The sequence below is a fragment of the Ascidiella aspersa genome, chromosome 4, assembly GCF_963924565.1.
Source record: "Ascidiella aspersa chromosome 4, kaAscAspe10.2, whole genome shotgun sequence".
NCBI classification, from domain to species: domain Eukaryota; kingdom Metazoa; phylum Chordata; class Ascidiacea; order Phlebobranchia; family Ascidiidae; genus Ascidiella; species Ascidiella aspersa.
In genome coordinates, this window is record NC_139450.1 from 5,937,598 (window position 1) to 5,957,578 (window position 19,981).

Consider the following 19,981-nt stretch of genomic DNA (forward strand, 5'->3'; position numbering starts at 1 on the left):
AGAAACGAAATTACCACTTTAGTAATTGTATCATATAGAACCTAAACAAAATAACCAATTTACTACTGCTTCGTTACTGCTAAGAGAAACGGGTCTTTCTTGGTTCTGTTCCTACTCGTCACATCTCAACTGACTATCTGAGTTCGGTTGTAACTTTCTCTCCATTTCTGGTTGTACACACGACCACTGGCCTATGTCCTAGCTTCACACAACATTCTATACTGTGAGTGCGTGAGGGCCAGGCAGGGACAGACATGGGATTTCAATGGAAAGCTCTAACTTAAACATTAGTTAGACTGCAGTTGAGAGGAGGCTCATAGCCAGCCTCGATATTCTTCAGGTCTATGAGATCACTGAGGATTATTGCATTTGGATTAATGTCAGTAATCTTCCTGACCTTGAACGAGTCGTCACAAACATATTTCGTCATGTACAGAAGTCTCATATCCAAGATCGTCCTGACTGGCACTCTTTTCTCGTCCTTATCTTTCATTCTCTCCTTATCTTTCCTATTTTTTATTTTTTGCCTGGGACGTCAGCTGATTTCCTTTTGTAACTTTACCGTCTTATTTGAATATACTGATTATACTGTATGAGAATAAATGGCGACCCCTATTACTCTATTTTTGCAGGTTCTGTACTGAAGGCACTTTCAAATGACACACATCAATACTTGAAATTAGAGAAACGTCAGGGGTTCTCAAAGTGGGGAACGCGTAGCCCCAGGCTTACGCAAGATAAATTTCGGCGTAGGCGAGCAAGTTCATTTTACGGACACTTTGAAGATTTGTAACGTTTGCGCTAAACCAAACAAACAGCGCATGTTTAGCAATGTTTTATGCTGTTTTAAGTAAAACACTACTAAGTCTTTCCACCGTGATCGACGTTTTGTTTTGACACTATTTTATTGTCCGTTGGTATAGTCATTATTGTTTAGTAACGAATGACCTTTTTATGTTCTGTTTCGTAACAAACGAGAACGCACTTAAGCAACTGTAGCGTTTATATGGACCAGGGCTGCCACTCCATTGGTTTTCCACTAGATCTAGTGTTTTTTTAAATAATCTAGTGGTCTAGTGGTTTTGTTGGAGAATCTAGTGGTTTTTGTAACCTTGAAATCGAGTAATAAACTTTTAGTTATTTTCCGGATTCCATTGTTAAAATGGTAAAGTGAATGAACAATTTTATTTTTTAAACCAAATGCAAAAGTTTGATCGTGTTTGGTGACCGTCGAATAACAAGTTGCTATACTGATTACTATGAGTGTCGTGCTGCTCGAAATCCTATTTAATCACCGCTTGCCAACCAAAGGTGCTAAAGGGGGAAGAGGGTCCGAAGTGAGAGGAAGGAGCATGTCTGGGTAGGGTATATAGGTAATGCTGGCGAATTAGCCGGCAAAATAAAAAAATCCTTTTTCAAAAAGTCGACCTCTACAGGGAGGAATTTCTGGCGATCTCTGGCTAAGACCCCCAGGGTCAGTTATACGTATTTATAGTGAATAGAACTTCCGCCAGGGCCCAAACCCAATCTTAGCGATTGTGAACTAGGTCGGGCCCTTTTATTGTACTTTGCTGTTCAATTGATATCCTTTTGTTAGCTAGATTCTTGAGATATGAATGTGAGATATGAATGTGTATATTTACCAAATAATGGCTTTAATAAAGCATATATGGCACACAGACTGAAAAATAGTCTATTTTTACATTGATTAAACGTCTGGAGATGTTAAACCGACATAAAAATGGCCATTTGTTGTCGCGATAACAATCTAGTGTTTTTTTTCTCCGGATCTAGTGGTGCTTTATGGTCCAGTCTAGTGTTTTTTTTAATTTTGAGAGTGGCAGCCCTGATATGGACTCCAACCATTAGACTAAAACTAGAACAACACCAACACGGTCTGGGATAAGCGTAAAATAGGACAATTGCCCAATAGTAGCCCTAAACCCGTCCAAATCAAACCTAAATGAGGCCCGTACAGACGTTTTACTTAACTTCCAACTAAATAGTTAACAGCAATCACGCGGCCCATATAACCGTACATGATAAAAATCCAAATGTAATGAACAGCTTGCAGACCACTAAAAATGGCCAAAACTTCCAGATTGGGGCCTCTGTCCACAGCTTCTAATCACTGACTTGCAGGTTCAGTGACTTTACAGCTGTAGCCTGTATAGCTGTTTTCTAATTTCAAAACTACCATTCACAACTATGGTTGTGTAAAACAGGGGTTCCCAACCGGGGGTACTCCTACCCCTTGGGGGTACAAGATTGAATATCCAGGGGTACAGAGATCGGGCCACAGAGCAGCTTTTTAAACAGATTTCACAGTGCAGTTTTATTTTAGAATTGTAGCCTAAATGATATTATACCAGGAGTATGAGCAGCAAAGAAGGTTGTGAAACCCTGGTCTTAAACTACCGTAGCAAAAAATGTTGAGAAACCCGGGTCTAGTCGAACATTTTGTAGCTTTTATTGTCACTGACCAAAATTCAAATAGCTCGCTAAAAAGTTTACGTCCACCTAAAAAAATTCGTTTTTAGTATATGTAATATGGCATTTAATATCAATCCTAAAGTAGTTGCAAATCTACAGTATTCGCAAGTTAAGCAAAATTACATGAAAAAGTCAAGTATTTGTAAATTCACTGAAGTGAGCCATCCAAATGTTTTTAAAGTAATTTCTTATTTGAACCAACACCCAGTTGTGACCAGACTTGGACAACTAGATTTATTTAACTTTTTAAAATTAGATCAGAATTAAAATTGGAGCATTTCAGTTTTTCCAAATTAGATTAGACTTAGAATTATCGATTGTGACACGAAGGTTTTGGTTCACCGCACGATTGTATGACGTACTTCCGCGAACTGGTTTATTTCAATAACATAAAATCCGTGAATTTATCCGGTCATGCAAAATATATATATACACAAAATTTCCGGGATTTTTTGGTAAGTGGGATGATAACGCATGTTGTATGTTTATACCGATTGGCTAAGGACAAAGCAGCGTATGGACTGCATATAAGCCTTCTCTCTCGAGTTTTTCTGCGCATAAGTTTAATATTGCCTCAAGACATTGATTTACAATGAAACTTTGTTCTGTTTTTTTAAATTTGGTTATCTAAGTTTGCAATTGTTTTTACTATTTTTGGATAGCCTAAAAAGACATTAAAGGAATCTAGCACATTAGATTTTATGACTATAAATTGCGTGAACGGCAGTAACCACGATGGAGTTTAAAAGAGTTTTGTAGAACAAATTACTTTCAATTAAGACACAGGCGTAAGAGTGAGAGAAAGTGGTATTAAAAAATTCGGTTTAATTTTAAGAAGTTAAAATTAAACCGAATTTCAAAATATAAATTAAACGGGTATATTGAGCATTAATTGCTCGTAAAACTCAGCGTTTCTGTTTAGAAGACATGTCCAACGGAAAACCGGCGCTTGTCTTACTCAGCGAGCATCATTAAGGAAGATAGATATATTAAAGTGCATCTGAAAATTTAAAACATGAGTAGCCGGTGTATTCATGAGAGTTTACAAGTGTACAGAACTAACTTAACGTATTTTCTTATATGCGATTTTCAAGACCATTTCTGCCCCTTTCCCCTATGCAAAAAGAAAAATGTTTTACTAATATTTAGGGTTTATGCAAACGATTTAAAAAGAGTCATGATTCTATATGTTGTGAAACTATTTAAACAAAACTGTATAAGATCTATTAACCAACACCATAATACCAATTCACCTATATAGAAGTAAAATTTAAATAGGAATGTAAAGAGTTGAATGGTTTTAAGTATTTGTTTGAAATCTGCCGAGTCTGAAATCGTGCTGTTATTGACAAGCCTTGAGGTTTTTAGGATTAAGTTTTATAAAGACACTAACTGCCACAGGCATGTTTCCATCGTAATAGTACATACAGCAAGATTTGTTTTAGCTGCGATTCCGTCGCTACTTATTTTTGAACGATTTTTACGAAACAGGTTACTGTGCGGCATAACCGATGTTAGGCGAGAGTGTTTCAAATCACATAGCAACACCCATGACGTTTTTTTGAAGCTTATATGCTTTATTATAAAATTAAGTTAGCGGTGACTGTGTGTGTTTTTTTTAGAGACCAAAAAAGTAAAATAAAGTTAAACCTAAATAAGTTTTATTAAAGAATCATATTACGTTGCAGATTAAGATATAGACATCGAAAATGAAGCGATTTTACGAATCAAGCGCGGTGGCCAAAAATTACGTCAAATACCGCGGGGTCTACGTCAAAAAACTTGCCGACGTCGTTCTTGATTACGTCACAAAAGACAAGGGGGTCAGTAGCGGTGGTTTATTGGATAAGCTTGACCTCATGGTAGAGGTGGGCTGCGGAAGTGGACAGGCCACCGAGCTGTTTACTCCTTTCTTTAAGAAAATCGTCGCCACCGACGTAAGCCCGAATCAGATCAAAGCAGCAAACAATAGAAATAAGTTCGAGCACGTTTCCTACTTGGAGGGAACTGCCGAAAAAATCCCGGCCGCTGATCGCAGCGTGGATGTGCTGCTTAGTGCGGAAGCCACCCACTGGTTCGATCTGCCTAAGTTCATAAACGAGGCTTCCCGCGTCCTTAAGCCAGATGGTAGCCTTGTGCTGCTCTCCTACTATTTTCCCAGCCTTAGCCTCAAGGGCGACCAGCAGCGCACCGGCAAGATCTACACCAAGCTGTTGCAGGACATCCTCGACCAGACCAACTACAACAGGGAATCGTACGCTGAGCTGAAAAGCGGCTACTCGTCGATTTACGAAAATATCTCGGCCGGGGAAAAGGTGCGGCGTGAAGTGTGCTCAACTGTTCCGTACACCTTGGATCTCTTCGCAAAGTCTCTGCGAAGCGTGGACGCGTTTCAGCACGACTACGAAACGAAGCTGGCCGCGCTGGAATCGAGCAAAGGCGAAGTGACAGAGGAAGACATCAAGAGCATCGACATGGTGCAAAAGTTCAGCACAGAGTTAAGGCGTTTGTGGGGAATTCCCGATAAATCAGAAACAGAAGTGCTGATGGATGCCGATTTCAAGTTTTACGCAGTTATGGCGAAAAACTTGAAGGTTGGTAATATTCAACAGGCCAATAAATAGATAAATCAACACTAAAATGCAGCAAAAATGTAATCTAGAATAGGCTAGCCGTTACTCAGTATGTATGATGCCGTCGCATAAAGTTTCGTAGACGTTGTTTTTGTTGCTTATCGTACCATTACTATTCGGTGTTTATAAACTGTATATATCTTTTTATCCTAACAAAAGTATAGCCCCCTTTGACTATACTTTGAGTCAAGTTTAACTTTGTAAATGCAATTTTGTTCGCATTTCGCGCAAGCTTTTATCCGTTTTAACTATTAGTCCAAGGGAGTTTGCATTCTATGGCATATTGCGCTGTTGACTTCCAACAAAGTTCGATATCTAGATCTACATGAGATCAGGAATTCGCAAACTGTTTTCAGCTGCGTATACTTTTGATGTATATTTGTATGTATGGCGTACCCCTTAAAAAGAATGAATTAGAAGAGTCAAAACATGTAATTTTGGGTTGCACGCCATAACTTTGATTTGTTTGCTAAAAATCAATAAATTTAAGCCGAAATAAACTTTGTGCCCATTAGCACATATTTTCTAAAATAATTCTGGCTTGCACCATCAACACAGTTATAGAGACTGAAATTAACTACAATTATTGAAGCTACTGCCAGTAACATCCAGTATTGTAAACAAGTCATTTATAAAATACTCAAATCCAAGTCAGGTCAGTTGTAAATAAAGTCCAAGTGAAGTCCCAGTCCAAGTCATCGGGTGTCCAAGTCAAATCCAATTCAAGTCATTGACATAAAACTAAAGCGCAAAACTATTAAAATTGGCAAACTCGTCCGATTATGAGCCACAATTCAACTAAAAAAACATAATATACAGCAAGAAAAGTGTTTAATGTGCAAAAGTTGAGATTATATCATAACTTAATTAACAAATATTTGATAAAAACACCTTATTTTAACCTACGTTATTTGACATAATGACTTAAGATCATTTCTAGTCATTTGGCCAAAAGAGTCATTCGAAAACAGTGACTTTAGTGCACTTAAAAAAAGTCACTCAAGTCATTGCAACACTGGTAACATCACAATGTAAAAGTTTTTTTGTTAACGAACAAACAGTAGTGACTCTCGGGGGAAAATAAGACAAAACGTTGGTTACGGTTGAACGATTTAATGTTTACTATTTGTAATTTCAGCTTCCCAAATTTGTAGATGATGGCATTAGAGTGACCGAACTCTTGACAATTAGCAGTTTAAAAAAAACCTTGACATTTAATCATAACATTATATAAAACAAAACTAAAACACACATGCAATCCATAAATTATGCTCGATTTAGCAGGATTATTGTTCTGATTCTTCGAATTGTACAACTAGAATTACTGATAATAAAGGCGATTATTTTTTGAAAATTTACATGTTAGATCAAAATTTGTCAAAATTTTTGCAAGTTAAAATTAAATAAAAATGCACATGATTCGTTTACAAAATTGAAAGGCCTAGTTTATTGCAATAGGTTCAGCTCGAATTTTGTTTTTGCTTTATATAGGCCTAGTAGTTTATCTCCGATTCGAACAAATTGATTGGCCAGTGTTTGCTGTCTTAGCTTGCGGTTTGCAATTTTCCCATTTTATATTTGGATAATATGCCCACTCTTTGGTAATTTTCTGTAAACTATTTTTACCTAGTATTTCAACGGTTTTACACGATATTGTTCTAAAATAACCAGCGTCTTGTTTTGCATAACTCAAAAACAAAACTTAATAAGAATATCAAAGCCCATACAGAAGTAGGTATCATTTTGGACGTTCCGAATAACTCTTTATTCATTTTCAAGTTATTCGAAACGTCCAAAATGATACCTACTTCTGCATGGGCTTTGATATTCTTATTACGTCTTACTACAACCTCCAACCATTATGCTCCAAAAAACAAAACTGATTTGTGTTCGACCGGTAGTCATTAAAACATCCAAAACGTGTAGTTGACAACGCAAAGACAAAAATGCAATACTTCAAACAACAATATGGTGTTTAAATCAATGTATTTTTACCAGATCACCCTATACCAGTGGTTCTCAAACTGGGCTCCGCGGTCCTTTTGGGGTCCGCGAAGCACCTAACAAAAAATCAATACGACGCTCCTAAAGAAGAAATTTTTCTGTGCATTAAAATTTGCAGGCAACTTACTTTTCCAAACCAAGTTGATTAGTTGTTCATTCACGTTATTGCCGCTTCGAGTTAAATTGTGCATTGTGACGTCATAGTGTTGCATTGTGCTAATGCGAATTACGTTTTTACAGCTGCTGCGTTGTCACTTTGGGCTGTAGTACAGTCACGGTTTTAAAACTGTTCATGATTGCTTTACTTAAATAAAGTGATTAGTTAGAGGTTAACAAAGCCGAGCTAATAGCAAAGAAGCAAGTGCACCCGTCCCATTGATTCCCTTAAAAACAATGTGTTATTTTGTGTTTATTTGTTTAAATTTTCAAGTGACCGTGAGCAATTTAAAAAAAAATTGGTGGACCGTTGCGTCATTTTTTTTTTTTAAAGTTTGAGAACCATGCCCTATACTGATAATATTCAAAATGTGCTACTGAAGCAATGTTGGTTGATTATGAGAATTAAGTCTTTTTGCGTCGTGAATTAACATCACTCCTTCACTAAGTATTGCTGTAGTCTGATGACAAGTCCACACAATTTTTGTTGGCTGGTGTTAAGCAAGCCAGCATTCTGTTTATTGGCTAAGCCAAGACTGGTTATATTGACATAAGCCTTCGCATATATAAGTTGAAAGTTTGCATAAAAGAGGAAAGGCGACACCAAAAAGCGGAAATGAATTATAACCCGGAGCCTTTTTGGCAGCCGGGAACTGTGACAATAAAGCGTTCACACAGGTGAAATACTTTTATCTGTTACGGAAATATGTGTCACGATATAACATTTATTCATGTGTGAAACAGCCAAATGCTTTGTTCTCAGAGTGACAGCGGGTGTTTGGTAAAGGCATGCACGATTTACAAATCGTCAATCATTACATTTTTCATAAATACACAACTCAAAATACACAACTCAATAAAACATTTTAAATGACCCCAGTCGCTACACTACCATCGTATGGACTTGCAGTGTTTAACGACTTGCAGCAAGTTATTAACGTTTGTTGTTGCGTCAATGTGACAGGCTACCGACAATTACCCAACCGGAACACCCCGTCTGCTGACTTTTGTAACTCAAGAGCTGTCTGACCACTTTTTCGTTGCTTTTAGAATGCAATGCGACAATTTTCATTTCTGGTAATTTTTTTTGTACTTTTTTATTGTCGTTTACCATGACGCTAGTAACTGCTATTTAGTTTAACAAATCTTAAACAATAACATGTTTCTCACCGAGTTGTTGGCTGAAAATCAAACATCGTAAAAACTACAATTACTAAGAATAATGATAGTAATCAATACTTTAAACCTCCGCTGTTTTTTTGCAAATTTACTTTTTTAAGACAACCTATTTGTAGATTGTAATAAAAATTCGAACAATGGTAAGATCGATTAAAACCATTTTCCCACGGACATTTTTTAATACTCTACATTACATATTTAAATACCTATGAACAACAAAAAGAGAGTTAAAATTTCTCCAATTAGCCGTTTTACATCTAAATTTCTTAAAATTCCGAAGGCTAGCTTAGCAAGAAAACCTAGCTAAACACAATCGCTGGAGCAAAAAGTAGGAAAGTTAGCCGATTTAATATTGATTGGTAATGTTTTAAATATTTAACGTAAACATTAAAAAAATATTGTCCGTGAAGAACTGTTTTAAGTCAATCTTACCTTTGTTTGAATTTTTACTACGATTTGCGCAAAAGCTGTCTTGAAAAATAGAATTTTGCTAAAAAAATCAGCGATGGTTTAAACTACAGATTTACTGTCAATATGTTGACTAGTGGTAATTGTTATTATATGACTATTTTTAGAAAATTCCGTGCGAAACATGTTTCAATTTTGTTTTAACTTTTAAAAGCGCGATTGCTAGCGTTATGGTAAACAGCACTAAATAAATTCTAAAATTTTCAAATAAATTATTCCGATGATCCAAAACGATGACCCGCAACAGCAAGACTGCACATTTGATTCAGCAGAAGCAGTACAAATCGCTTCGGTTAATCATTAAAAGAATACACAAGGAAGCTACGCGACTTGAGTCCAATAGTTTTTAGCTTTGTGGACTGTTTAACCAACAACTGTGATTTGCCATTTGAAGAACACTATGATAAAAGAGAAAAATTTAAAGACAGGAACATGCTCAGAAAACTTTCGGTCATTGTTGGGCTGTTTATTTGCACTCATCGCAGCTGTTTTTGCCGCCTTATCAGGACTGTTGGTCAAGTACGTAGATGCACCAGAATCGGAACAACTGCAGCTAGCGAGAAGCGTTGTACAGTTCAGTTTTATGCTGCCCATTCTTACCTATCGAAGGGACAGCTTTTTTCGACCTCAAGTCAAAGTAAACGCTATTTTGCTGTGTCGCGCTTTCTGTGGATTCTTTTCCAACTGGTTTTGGTTGTATTCGATGATTTATATTCCGGTCGGCGATTCGGCGGCAATATTAAGTTGCAATGTTATCTTGACAGGCATATTCGCCAGATGTTTCTTAAAAGGTAGGCTACGCAGCTTGTATATACATTTATATGTAAGACATATAGGAAAACAGGCTTTCCAACCATAATGTTTTGTCCCAATACCCTACCAGCGTAATTCTTGTAGTTTTTAATCGGGTAAGACCCATACAAAGTAATTAGTAGGGTTGTGCTATCTGGATAGCGGTTAACCGATTAACCGAGGGTTTATTGCTATTTTATATCCGGATATAATTTTGACGGTTAACTGGATATCATGCGTAACGTTTTCGGTTGATATTTACACCTTTTCAGTCCGTTTTCGCCAAAGTTTCTGTAGGTAAATGTTTGCTCAAAACCCGCCAGGGATGACGGCGACAGTTTCTTGAATACAGTTAACAAGTATCTACTGGAGGCCTGGGTATACCAAAATTTCGCATTTAATCTCAACTGTTGGTAGTGATTGCTGACTGGCCTACTGTTAAGCAGCCTACTTAAGTCAATCATTAAATCAAGCCTTTAATCTTATGGCATCGTGACTCACAAAGAAATACAAAGAGTCGCGTTTACAAAATTTAACGATTGATGGGTTGTGCTTAGTAAGAAAGTAAATATTCAAAATGAGTGGTTTATTTATTTCTATGGCATGGATTGTTGCGTACCTGGGCAACATTCGGCCCGCCAAGCACTTTAATCCGGCCCGCGGCTTTTTTGTAATATACATAAGCTTCTGTACAGGTTTGGTGAGTTTCTACAGGTTTATTTTTTTGCGCTTCGGTCGATGTATCCCGTCTTTAAAACATGAACGAATTACCGACTGTTTTCTAAACTCATACCAATTCACATTTGGTCAACCTAATTCAGTAAACGCCATGTTCTGCGCTTCTCCCGATTAATGCTATCTTTGGAACATTTCCATTCTACCGCAAGTAACACATCGATTACTTAAACCCTCAAAAGCGAAAAATGCATTGTAAGTTTTTTGTGCGACTTTTCTGCGTATTTTAACCCTAATTTTTTAAGTCAACGCGTCCGACAACTTGTTAAACGCCTATTTACCAAGCGATGTACCTACATTTTTTGTCGGTGATCAATGCGTCACGTTTGCCTCTAAGTCTACATTAAAGTTGGCATTTTAAAACAAATGCGTCACAATTTTTTCCTTTCTTTAAATTGGACTTAAATTGCACATTTGCGCAAAACACCTAACATAATGACAACTTCGTTAGCTTATTTCTTTTATAGCGTTAGGGTATGACGTCATATTGCGTGTATTTGAGATCCTATTTTTGAACTGGCCCGCCACAACGTTTTAAGTTTGTCATGCGGTCCGTGGTTAAAAATAATTGCCCACTCCTGCATTATAACTGTTGGGTGATTTTCCACTCGTCTATTAATATATTAACGTTAATTGCGGAGGATTTATATTAAGATAAACTGATTTTTATTATCCGGTTAACCGTTTTGGACTAGTTCAAAGTACAAATATCCGGATATATCTGATTTCAGGATACTAAAAATATTAATACCCGAATCACCACCCTCTTTGATATATATGAATGCGGTCATGATCTGTGCTTGTGTTTAGAAACATGCGTTTAAACAACCTTTTTTTTAATGTAAACAATTATTACAAATTTCCCCCAGTGGACGCCAAAATGGGGAAAGTTCTTACTCTCTATCGTATTGTAGAGACTATGCTGTAGTTATCTTAAGCAAATCACGTTGAATAAAATTTTCCCAGGCTAGTAAAGTCTTGGTCTGCGCCATTGCAATAACAAGTTCTATCCAAGTCATTTGATCATAGCGTGCACGCTATGATTGGCATCGAAAATAAGTGTGAAACTTACAAAAATGGGGAAACGCGCTTTTCTGATTAATTTTGCATGCAAACATCAAAAACGTAACAAATAGCAAGTTAAAATTGCTACATTTATTATTTAATATTCAATGCATATAACCTATTTGTTTTACATTAAAACACTTAAGCTCAAGTCAAGCCATGCGCGTAAACAAATAAAGTTCAAGTCAAGCCATTTTACCCGAAAGACTTACTTAGTCAAATCATGCCAAGTCACTTGAAAAGAGTTTACTTTAGTCGTTACATCACTGAATAAAGAGAGTCCTTTATAAACCGATTATTTAAAAGGAATTTTGTCCTTAGAAAACGTCTTGAAATGCCATACAAGCTGATATGGCAATTAATTCCTTCTTGTCTTTCAGAACGCTATGGTGTGGTTCAGTGCATCCTTTCTTTCGTCACAGTCGCCGGGCTTGTTCTTATAGCTCGACCGAGTGTGATATTCGGTGAGAGTTCAGATGCGACAAGCCAGTCGGATAGGACATTTGGAAGCGTCTTAGCGTTTTCTGGGGCCTTGGGATCCGCTGTAACTTATGTCCTTATCCGCAAACTGGGAACAGACATACACTTCAGCCTTTCAATGTTCCACTACGCCTGGGCAGGCGTACTGACCATGTCGCTGCTTTCCATTGCCAGAAATACATTATATCTGCCTTGCCTGCACGATGTGCTGGTCATGACGGCTGCAGCGATTATTTCGATGTTCTCGTCCGTTATGTTCACTCTTGCCCTGCAAAATGAAAAGGCCGGAAAAGCGGTTTTGATAATGTCGACCAGCGTTTTCTTCTCGTTTGCGTTTGAAATGATTTTCCGTCCGTACAAAGTAGAATGGACCAGCGTGGTCGGTTCTGCATTGGTTGTTGGTTCTTCTTTCTTTGTCACTTTTAGCCAAATTAGGAAGAAGTTGGCTTTAACCTAAGCAAGTAAAATTTAAACAACAGCACTGTTTTTTTCTGTTTACTAACTTTGTCGATTTTTCTATTACACGCAAAACCATTAATAAAATACCTCAAGAATTGCAGTGCATCTGCGGTACTCCAGACTTCATTTTATATTTTGAAATACGGCGCCTAATCCTAACGTAGTAAATTATGTTTATTTACACTCAGAAATGCATTACAGTCTGTTTTCAAATGTAAAAACTAAAATATAGTAGATATCCTATAAAAGTCACCTTTTAAAAAAATATTAGCATATAAACTATTGGGGATGTTTCTTCAGTATATTTGGCACATCTAGACGTGTAATTCACGACCAAACCACATTTACAACAGTTCAATTTATCAATTACTGTGTGTCGCGGCATAGTGAGTGGGTTAAGAGATTCGTGTACCGCCTGCCGTGTGCGGTGAAATATGCAAGAAAAATAATTAAATATCTTATCAGCGTTTTTTTCTCCATTTTATGATTGGCTACAAGCTCAAAACGTATGAAAATTTGCGCTATTTAAAAAAAAAACAGCAACATCGTGCACTTGCAGCACATTAGAGTCCGTGGTTTTCCTCCAACGCTTTGCTCGGGAATGACTGCAAAATAAAGTGTCAGGCGTAATTATGTTAATTATTACACCCGCGCTTTGAGTTTAGATTTCAGCCTTTTCTGAGCGAAAAAACAAACCCGACAAAATGAAACAGCAGTCCAGGCTTCAGGTACAGTTTGGTTGAAGTGAAGGTGGGCACCATTGTAAAGAAACAATACTATAGTTAGATATTTTGACAAGTGAGACCTTAACCGATTCTCGACTTCAACATCGACATATACTTTAGGCCTCAAACAAATATAGCTCAAAAAGCAGTTTTTTTCATATATGGAAAATGTTTGCTTTTTGCGAGTAATATTTATTTCAAGTTTTGTAAAACGAGTCGTTAATGAAAATAAAAAAGTGTAAAATGACTTCACATTCATAGTTTTTTAGGTTTTTAAATAGGAATAGTGTTTTGTGATATGAAAATAAAAAAGTGTAAAATGACTTCACATTCATATTTTTTTAAGTTTTTAAATGGGAATAGTGTTTTGTGATATAAAAAAAAACATTAGAAAACAAACTCACTGTTTGCAAGTTGCTGGAAAACTCAATCACGAGGCAATGTCAATATACATAAAGTGTTATGATATAAGTTTTAACTTTTACACATAAAATTCAATAACTGTGGTCAATTTCAGTATCTACTGGCGTGCAGATAGTGTAAGCCAGAATTATTTTAGAAAATATGCGCTAATGGGCAAAAAGTTTATTTCTGCTTAAGTTACATATCCTGATAAGTTACTGTGCAGATCCTTACAACTTTTTTCTGAACTCCGGACAAAACAAGAACTTGCATGAATATTTCGTTTTCTGCGACAACTGTTTACAGCACCATTTTTTTTGCAATTTGCGCAATGTTTGTACTTTTTCCTCCACAAGCTTTGTTGCTATTTGCACAATAAAAAGTATGTTTTGAATCGTCATTTATAGGATTAGCTTTAAAAATCTTAACCCACATTCAAGTCCTAATTTTTGCAGCTATTTAGGCTAGCTACATATGAAATTGTCAAACACAACGGGTTCCTTTCCCAAAACATTATGCAAACTGTCCATGAAATCCTACCTCCATTCGCTGTCTTCTAATACCGTTTTCGACTCTGTCAATATTCTGCTGGCAGAGATGCATTAGCAAACGCATATATTACGTGACCGAAAACTGAATAAAATTGCTTTAATATCACTGAAATATCTCACAGATATATAAATCACTTTGCAATCTCTATTAACTCCTCACAGTAGGCTAACACCTTCTTCAACTAATAACTATTTTCCGTTTTTTCACAAGTTGCAAATTATGCGTTGCTAGGCAATATACATTACATTTTTGTGACGTAATATTTAAATATATTTAATTTATTTTTTTTTATTATGGCTAAAATATTACGTTGTAGAAATAAATAAATCTGCAATCATTTGTAATTGCATTATTAACAAAATGGCTCCAAATTCTTTTGCTTAATTACTATATAAAAAAACATTTTTTTTTTACTTTGTAATTATTCCTTATAGGCCTAGTAATAAACTACTTTAATCATTTATGTTAGTATTGTTAAGATGTTGACATTGATTAACATAGCCCAGTGTTCGTTAACAAGGCCTGATTTTAACACCTAATAAAACTATTGAAAAAGTAGGCCTATTTGGAATAAGGTATTTTTTTCCGTTTTTAGACAACTTGCAAATTTTGCGTTGCTAGGGCAGCAGATTACATTTGTGTGTCTTAAGATCTAAACATTCATTTATTTATTTACTTTAACTGGTTAAAATATTCCGTAAAAATGCAATCGATTTTAAATGTTGATTGACAAAGTTGCTGCAAATTCTGTTTAATCACTATTTAGACAAAAATCATTTATTATACGTTGTAATAAATTGAAATAAACTACTTTTAACTATGTTTGCTATTACTACCAAGATGTTGACATTGATTAACATAGGCCATTGTTGGTTAACAAAGCCGGTTTAAACCAGCTGATAAATATATTTTAAAAGTAGGCCTACTAATATAAATAACCTATTTATCACTCCATGTATATTTACATTACATGTGAATCCAGTGATTTAGTTTTTCAGCAACAAAAAAAAAATGTAAATTAAGTTGTTTTTTATAATGATTTTTTCGTCACTAAACACTATACTTCCCATTTAACTTGAATCCACTTAAGTAACTGTTTTCAAATGACTCGATTTGGACTGCCATTTTATCAAATAAATTGGGTTAAAATTAAGTGTTTTTATTACATATTTGTTCAAAAACAAAATTGGTTCATTTATTTTAATTTTTTACCATGTAATAAGTTGCTTACTGCATAGCCTATTGGCTGAATATTCTATGGTATTGCTCATAACCCGACTAGTTTAACGTTTAACTATTATATCAATGACTTGACTTGGAGTTGGCTTGTTGTAATAATTGCTTGACTCCCAATCGGAGTCGAGACTTGACTTAAGTAACTGATAGTTTTCAAGTTTTAGTTTCTACCCATTCAGTTTAGTGTTCGTAGAGTCGAAAAGTATGGTGGTAAAGGTCTTACTTGTCGAAATTTCTAACTATAGATTTTTTTATTTATAACCGCGTAAACACCTTCAATTAAACCGAACCATACCTGAAGCCTGGACTGCTGTTTCGCTTTGTCTGGTTTATTTTTACCCGCGAAACGCTGAAACCTGAAACCTTAAACTTAAAGCGCGGGTGTAATAGTTAAACTAATTACGTCTGACACGTTATTTTGCGGTCATTCCCGAGCAAAACGTTGCCGGAAAACCACGGACTCCGACGTGGTGCAATTGCACGATTTTTTTTGTAAAGCGCCAACATTTTGATACGTTTAGAGCTTGCAGTCAGCCAGAAAATGAAAAAAGACCTCGGCACACCTTCTAAAAAGATTTTATATCTTAAAAATCGTAAACCACAAGAAAGTTTATAAATAGACTGATATATGTTTTAATGGATAGTACGAATCTAGGTATTTCTGCATGTTTCGCGGCACACGGCACACGGATATTTCGAGCCACACTTTTATGCGGGCCACACACACTTTGATAATCTCTGCTTGAAGGGTAATTTACAACATGTTTAACGCCACTGCTCTAAAAAAATTCACTGTACTTTGTACCCTAATTTTTTGTCAAAACAACAGCATTGAACAGTATTTTTTAATGTTTATGTCAGGGGTTCCCTCTTTCTACCACTAAACAGCAATTAAGACATTATCAGAGCAAAATCAAGGTCAATCGTCACACAAACTGAATATGTAAATAACTAATGTTTATTGTGTGTTGTATTTAGGTTACTGTATATTTGAAAGGTTGAAACAAATAGGAGGCCAATAATCAAAATTTTCAAAGGGGGCAACGGTTTAAAAAAGGTTGGGAATCCCTGGTTTATATGGTATTTTTTAAAAGGTAACTTTCAGAGGAAGTCTGTGGTAGTTCAGGTTTTTACCTAAATACTTTTAGACAGACCGTAATGCATTTCTGAGTGAGCATAAACGCGATTCGCGGCGTTAGGAATAAGTCTCCAGTACCGCAGATTCACAGCAATCCTTAAGGTATTTATTAACGGTTTTGCGCTAAATCAAAAAATCTACAAATTTAGTTAACAGAAAAAACAGTGCTTTGGTTTAAATTTTATTTGTTTAGGTTGAAGCCAATTTCTTCCTAATTTGGCTAAAAGTGACAAAGAAAGAAGAACCAACAACCAATGCAGAACCGACCACGCTGGTCCATTCTACTTTGTACGGACGAAAAATCATTTCAAACGCAAACGAGAAGAAGACGCTGGTCGACATTATCAAAACCGCTTTTCCGGCCTTTTCATTTTGCAAGGCAAGAGTGAACATAACGGACGCGGACATCGAAATAATCGCTGCAGCCGCCATGACAAGCACATCGTGCAGGCAAGGCAGATATAATGTATTTCTGGCAATGGAAAGCAGCGACATGGTCAGTACGCCTGCCCAGGCGTAGTGGAACATTGAAAGGCTGAAGTGTATGTCTGTTCCCAGTTTGCGGATAAGGACAAACGTCACAGCGGATCCGAAGGCCGCAGAAAACGCTAAGACGCTTCCAAATGTCCTATCCGACTGGCTTGTCGAATCCGAACTCTCACCGAATATCACACTCGGTCGAGCTATAAGAACAAGCCCGGCGACTGTGACGAAAGAAAGGATGCACTGAACAACACCATAGCGTTCTGAAAGACAAGAAGGAATTGATTGCCATATCAGCTTGTATGGCATTTTAAGGGTTTTTCTAAGGACATTTTTTTTGATAATCGGTTTGTCAAGGGCTGTCTCTATTCAGTGTCATGAGTTAAGTAAAGCACTTAAGTCACTCTTTTCAAATGACTTGTGTTGATTTGACTTGAGTCTTTCCGGCAAAATGACTTGACCTGAGATTTGTTTATGTTTACGCATATGAATTGACCTAAACTTAAGTGTTTTAATTGAAAAAATAGGTTATATGCAATAAATACTAAATAATAAATGTAAAAATCTTAACTTGTTTTTGTTTCGTTTTTGATGTCTGCTATTCGAAAACTGACCAGAAAAGTGGGTTTCCCCATTTTGTGAGTTTTAGACTAATTTTCAATGCCAATAATAATAATTAATGTGACTTGTATAAAACATGTTATGGCAATGGCGCGGACTAAAATTGAGTTGGCGGAAGCGTTTCCTTCAAAGTGAATTGTTTAAGATAATTACAAAACGTGGTCTATATCTTAGTGTAAGTAAGACTATAAGAACTGTCCCTATTCTGGCATTGATAACAAAAAATCTTCTAATATATACTAGTGTGCATTAAAAGCATTAAAGAAAAAAAGGTTGTTTAAAGGCAACGCGTGTTTTTAAACAAAAGCACACATTATTGCCGCATTGATATTTATCGAAGAACGCAAAATTAGACAAATATTTGCTAATATTTTTATTGCTGACAAATATATTTGTTAATTAGGATATTAACATTTTGTAGTATCCGGAAACTGAATATACCCGGATATTTGTACTTTTAACCGGATAATAAAAATCAATTATCAGACTATCAGTCTTTTGTAATTTACGTTAATAGATTAATAGATCTAACAGTAAAACAGTTCAATGCTAGTAAAAATGCATTCCCCTACACAATAATTAAACCACCCATTTTGAATATTTACTTTATTACCAGTACTATTTTACTTTATTACCAGTACAACCATCAATCGATAAAATTGTGTAAACGCGGCCTTTTGTGTTTCTTTGTGAGTCACAATGACATAGGATTTAGGGGCTTGGTTTAATGATTGATTTAAGTAGGCTGCTTAACAGTAGATCAGTCAGTAATCACTAACAACACTAGAGATTGACTGCCAAATTTTAGTAGACCTAAGCCTCCAGTAGCTGACAGGAAGCGATACTTGTTAACTGCATTCTAGAAACGGTCTCCGTCGGCCCTGGTGGGTTTTGAGCAAACATTTACCTTCAGAACTTTTGGCGAAAACGGGCTGAAATAGTGTGAAAATGAACCGAAAACTTTTCGTATGATATCCAGTTAACCGGAAAAAGTATACCCGGATATCAAATGGCAAAAAAACCCTCGGTTAATCGGTTAACCGCTATCCGGATAGCTCAACCCTACTAAACTTTGTATGGGTTTTAACTCGCAACAAACATATTGTGTTTACTTTGTCGGATATGCTGAGAGTAGTCCGGCACATAGGTTACACCCGCATTCAGGAACTTATGAGGCCTATTGTTTCCTGGTGTAACCGTTTCTTCAGCAGGGAAATTACACAGATTGAGTGTTCTACCTTATCCCACAAATTTACCATTCTGTAATATTACTTCTTAGGTTTCAATTCACCAGAAAAATGAAAATTTACCAGAGTAACAACTATGAAAAAATTGTGCGAGTAGGGTATTGGGACATGACCAACATTTTGGTTGGAAGCCAGTTTTATCCCATCGGTTTTAGATATATATTTATATACAAGCTGCGTAACTTACCTTTTAAGAAACATCTGGCAAATATGCCTGTTAAGATAACATTGCAACTTATTATTGCCGACGCATCGCCGACCGGAATATAAATGATCGAATACAACCAGAACCAGTTGGCGAAGCATCCACAGAAAGCGCGACACAGCAAAATAATGTTTACTTTGACTTGAGGTCGAAAAAAGCTGTCCCTTCTATAGCTAAGAATGGGCAGCATAAAACTGAACTGTACAACGCTTCTCGCTAGCTGCAGTTGTTCCGATTCTGGTTCATCTACGTACTTGACCAACACTCCTGATAAGGCGGCCAAAACAGCTGCGATAAGTGCAAATAAACAGCCCAACAATGACCGAAAGTTTTCTGAGCATGTTCCGGTCTTTACATCTTTCTCCTCTATCATAGTCTTTTTTAAACGGCAAATCACAGTTGTTGGCTAAAGAGTTGACAAACCTTAAAACTACTGGCCTCCGGTCGCGTAGCTTTCATGTTTCTTTCAATGATTAACCACAGCCGTTCATGGTGCTTCTGCTGAATGAAATGTGCATTCTTGACGGATCATCGCATTCGGTCATTGTCATTTCCTCAAATAATTTATTTAAAATTTTCATAATATTTTTATTGCTGTTTATTATAAAGCTAGCAATAACAGTTTCAAAAGTTAAAACAAAATTTAAACTTGTTCATCGAGTTCTTGCGGCTACATCGCCACATTTAACATTAATAAACATATTCACAGTAGCCTAACTCTGTACCTTAACCTTAACCCATTGCTGATTTTCAAGCAAAAATCAAATTTTCAAGACAGCTTTTGCGAAAATCGTAGTAAAAATGTAAACAAAGGTAAGATCGATTTAATAATTTTCTTCACCGGATTTTTTTAAATCTATTCATTGCATTTTTAAAGATTACCAAAAGTACTATCTTTTTGCTCTAGC

At 36.2% G+C, this 19,981-nt stretch overlaps 3 protein-coding genes across 3 annotated transcripts; 2 read left to right on the plus strand and 1 right to left on the minus strand.

Moving 5' to 3' along the window:
* Positions 1 to 4,202: 4,202 nt before the first annotated feature.
* LOC146146841 (putative methyltransferase DDB_G0268948) lies at positions 4,203 to 5,117 on the plus strand. Its single transcript, XM_083387105.1, has one exon. It carries the CDS (start codon positions 4,203 to 4,205, stop codon positions 5,115 to 5,117), a length of 915 nt encoding a protein of 304 aa, XP_083243231.1.
* Positions 5,118 to 9,333: 4,216 nt separating this feature from the next.
* LOC146146842 (solute carrier family 35 member G1-like) lies at positions 9,334 to 12,462 on the plus strand. The gene is made up of 2 exons (XM_083387107.1): positions 9,334 to 9,570; positions 11,926 to 12,462. Exons 1-2 carry the CDS (start codon positions 9,334 to 9,336, stop codon positions 12,460 to 12,462), a joined length of 774 nt encoding a protein of 257 aa, XP_083243233.1.
* A 4,244-nt stretch (positions 12,463 to 16,706) lies between these two features.
* Positions 16,707 to 19,446, minus strand: LOC146146843 (solute carrier family 35 member G1-like). The gene is made up of 2 exons (XM_083387108.1): positions 19,056 to 19,446; positions 16,707 to 17,263 (listed from the first exon to the last, which is right to left on the minus strand). The coding sequence occupies exons 1-2, from the start codon at positions 19,444 to 19,446 to the stop codon at positions 16,707 to 16,709; spliced, it is 948 nt and encodes a 315-aa protein (XP_083243234.1).
* Positions 19,447 to 19,981: the final 535 nt, after the last annotated feature.

Bases quoted from the DNA above. Each gene is read 5' to 3' on its own strand.
- LOC146146841 (XM_083387105.1), top strand. From the start codon at position 4,203: ATGAAGCGATTTTACGAATCAAGCGCGGTGGCCAAAAATTACGTCAAA.
- LOC146146842 (XM_083387107.1), top strand. From the start codon at position 9,334: ATGATAAAAGAGAAAAATTTAAAGACAGGAACATGCTCAGAAAACTTT. The intron at 9,571-11,925 runs GTAAACGCTATT...GGTGTGGTTCAG, and splicing joins TTTTTCGACCTCAAGTCAAA to TGCATCCTTTCTTTCGTCAC.
- LOC146146843 (XM_083387108.1), bottom strand. From the start codon at position 19,446: ATGATAGAGGAGAAAGATGTAAAGACCGGAACATGCTCAGAAAACTTT. The intron at 17,264-19,055 runs GTAAGTTACGCA...CTTGTCTTTCAG, and splicing joins TGCCAGATGTTTCTTAAAAG to AACGCTATGGTGTTGTTCAG.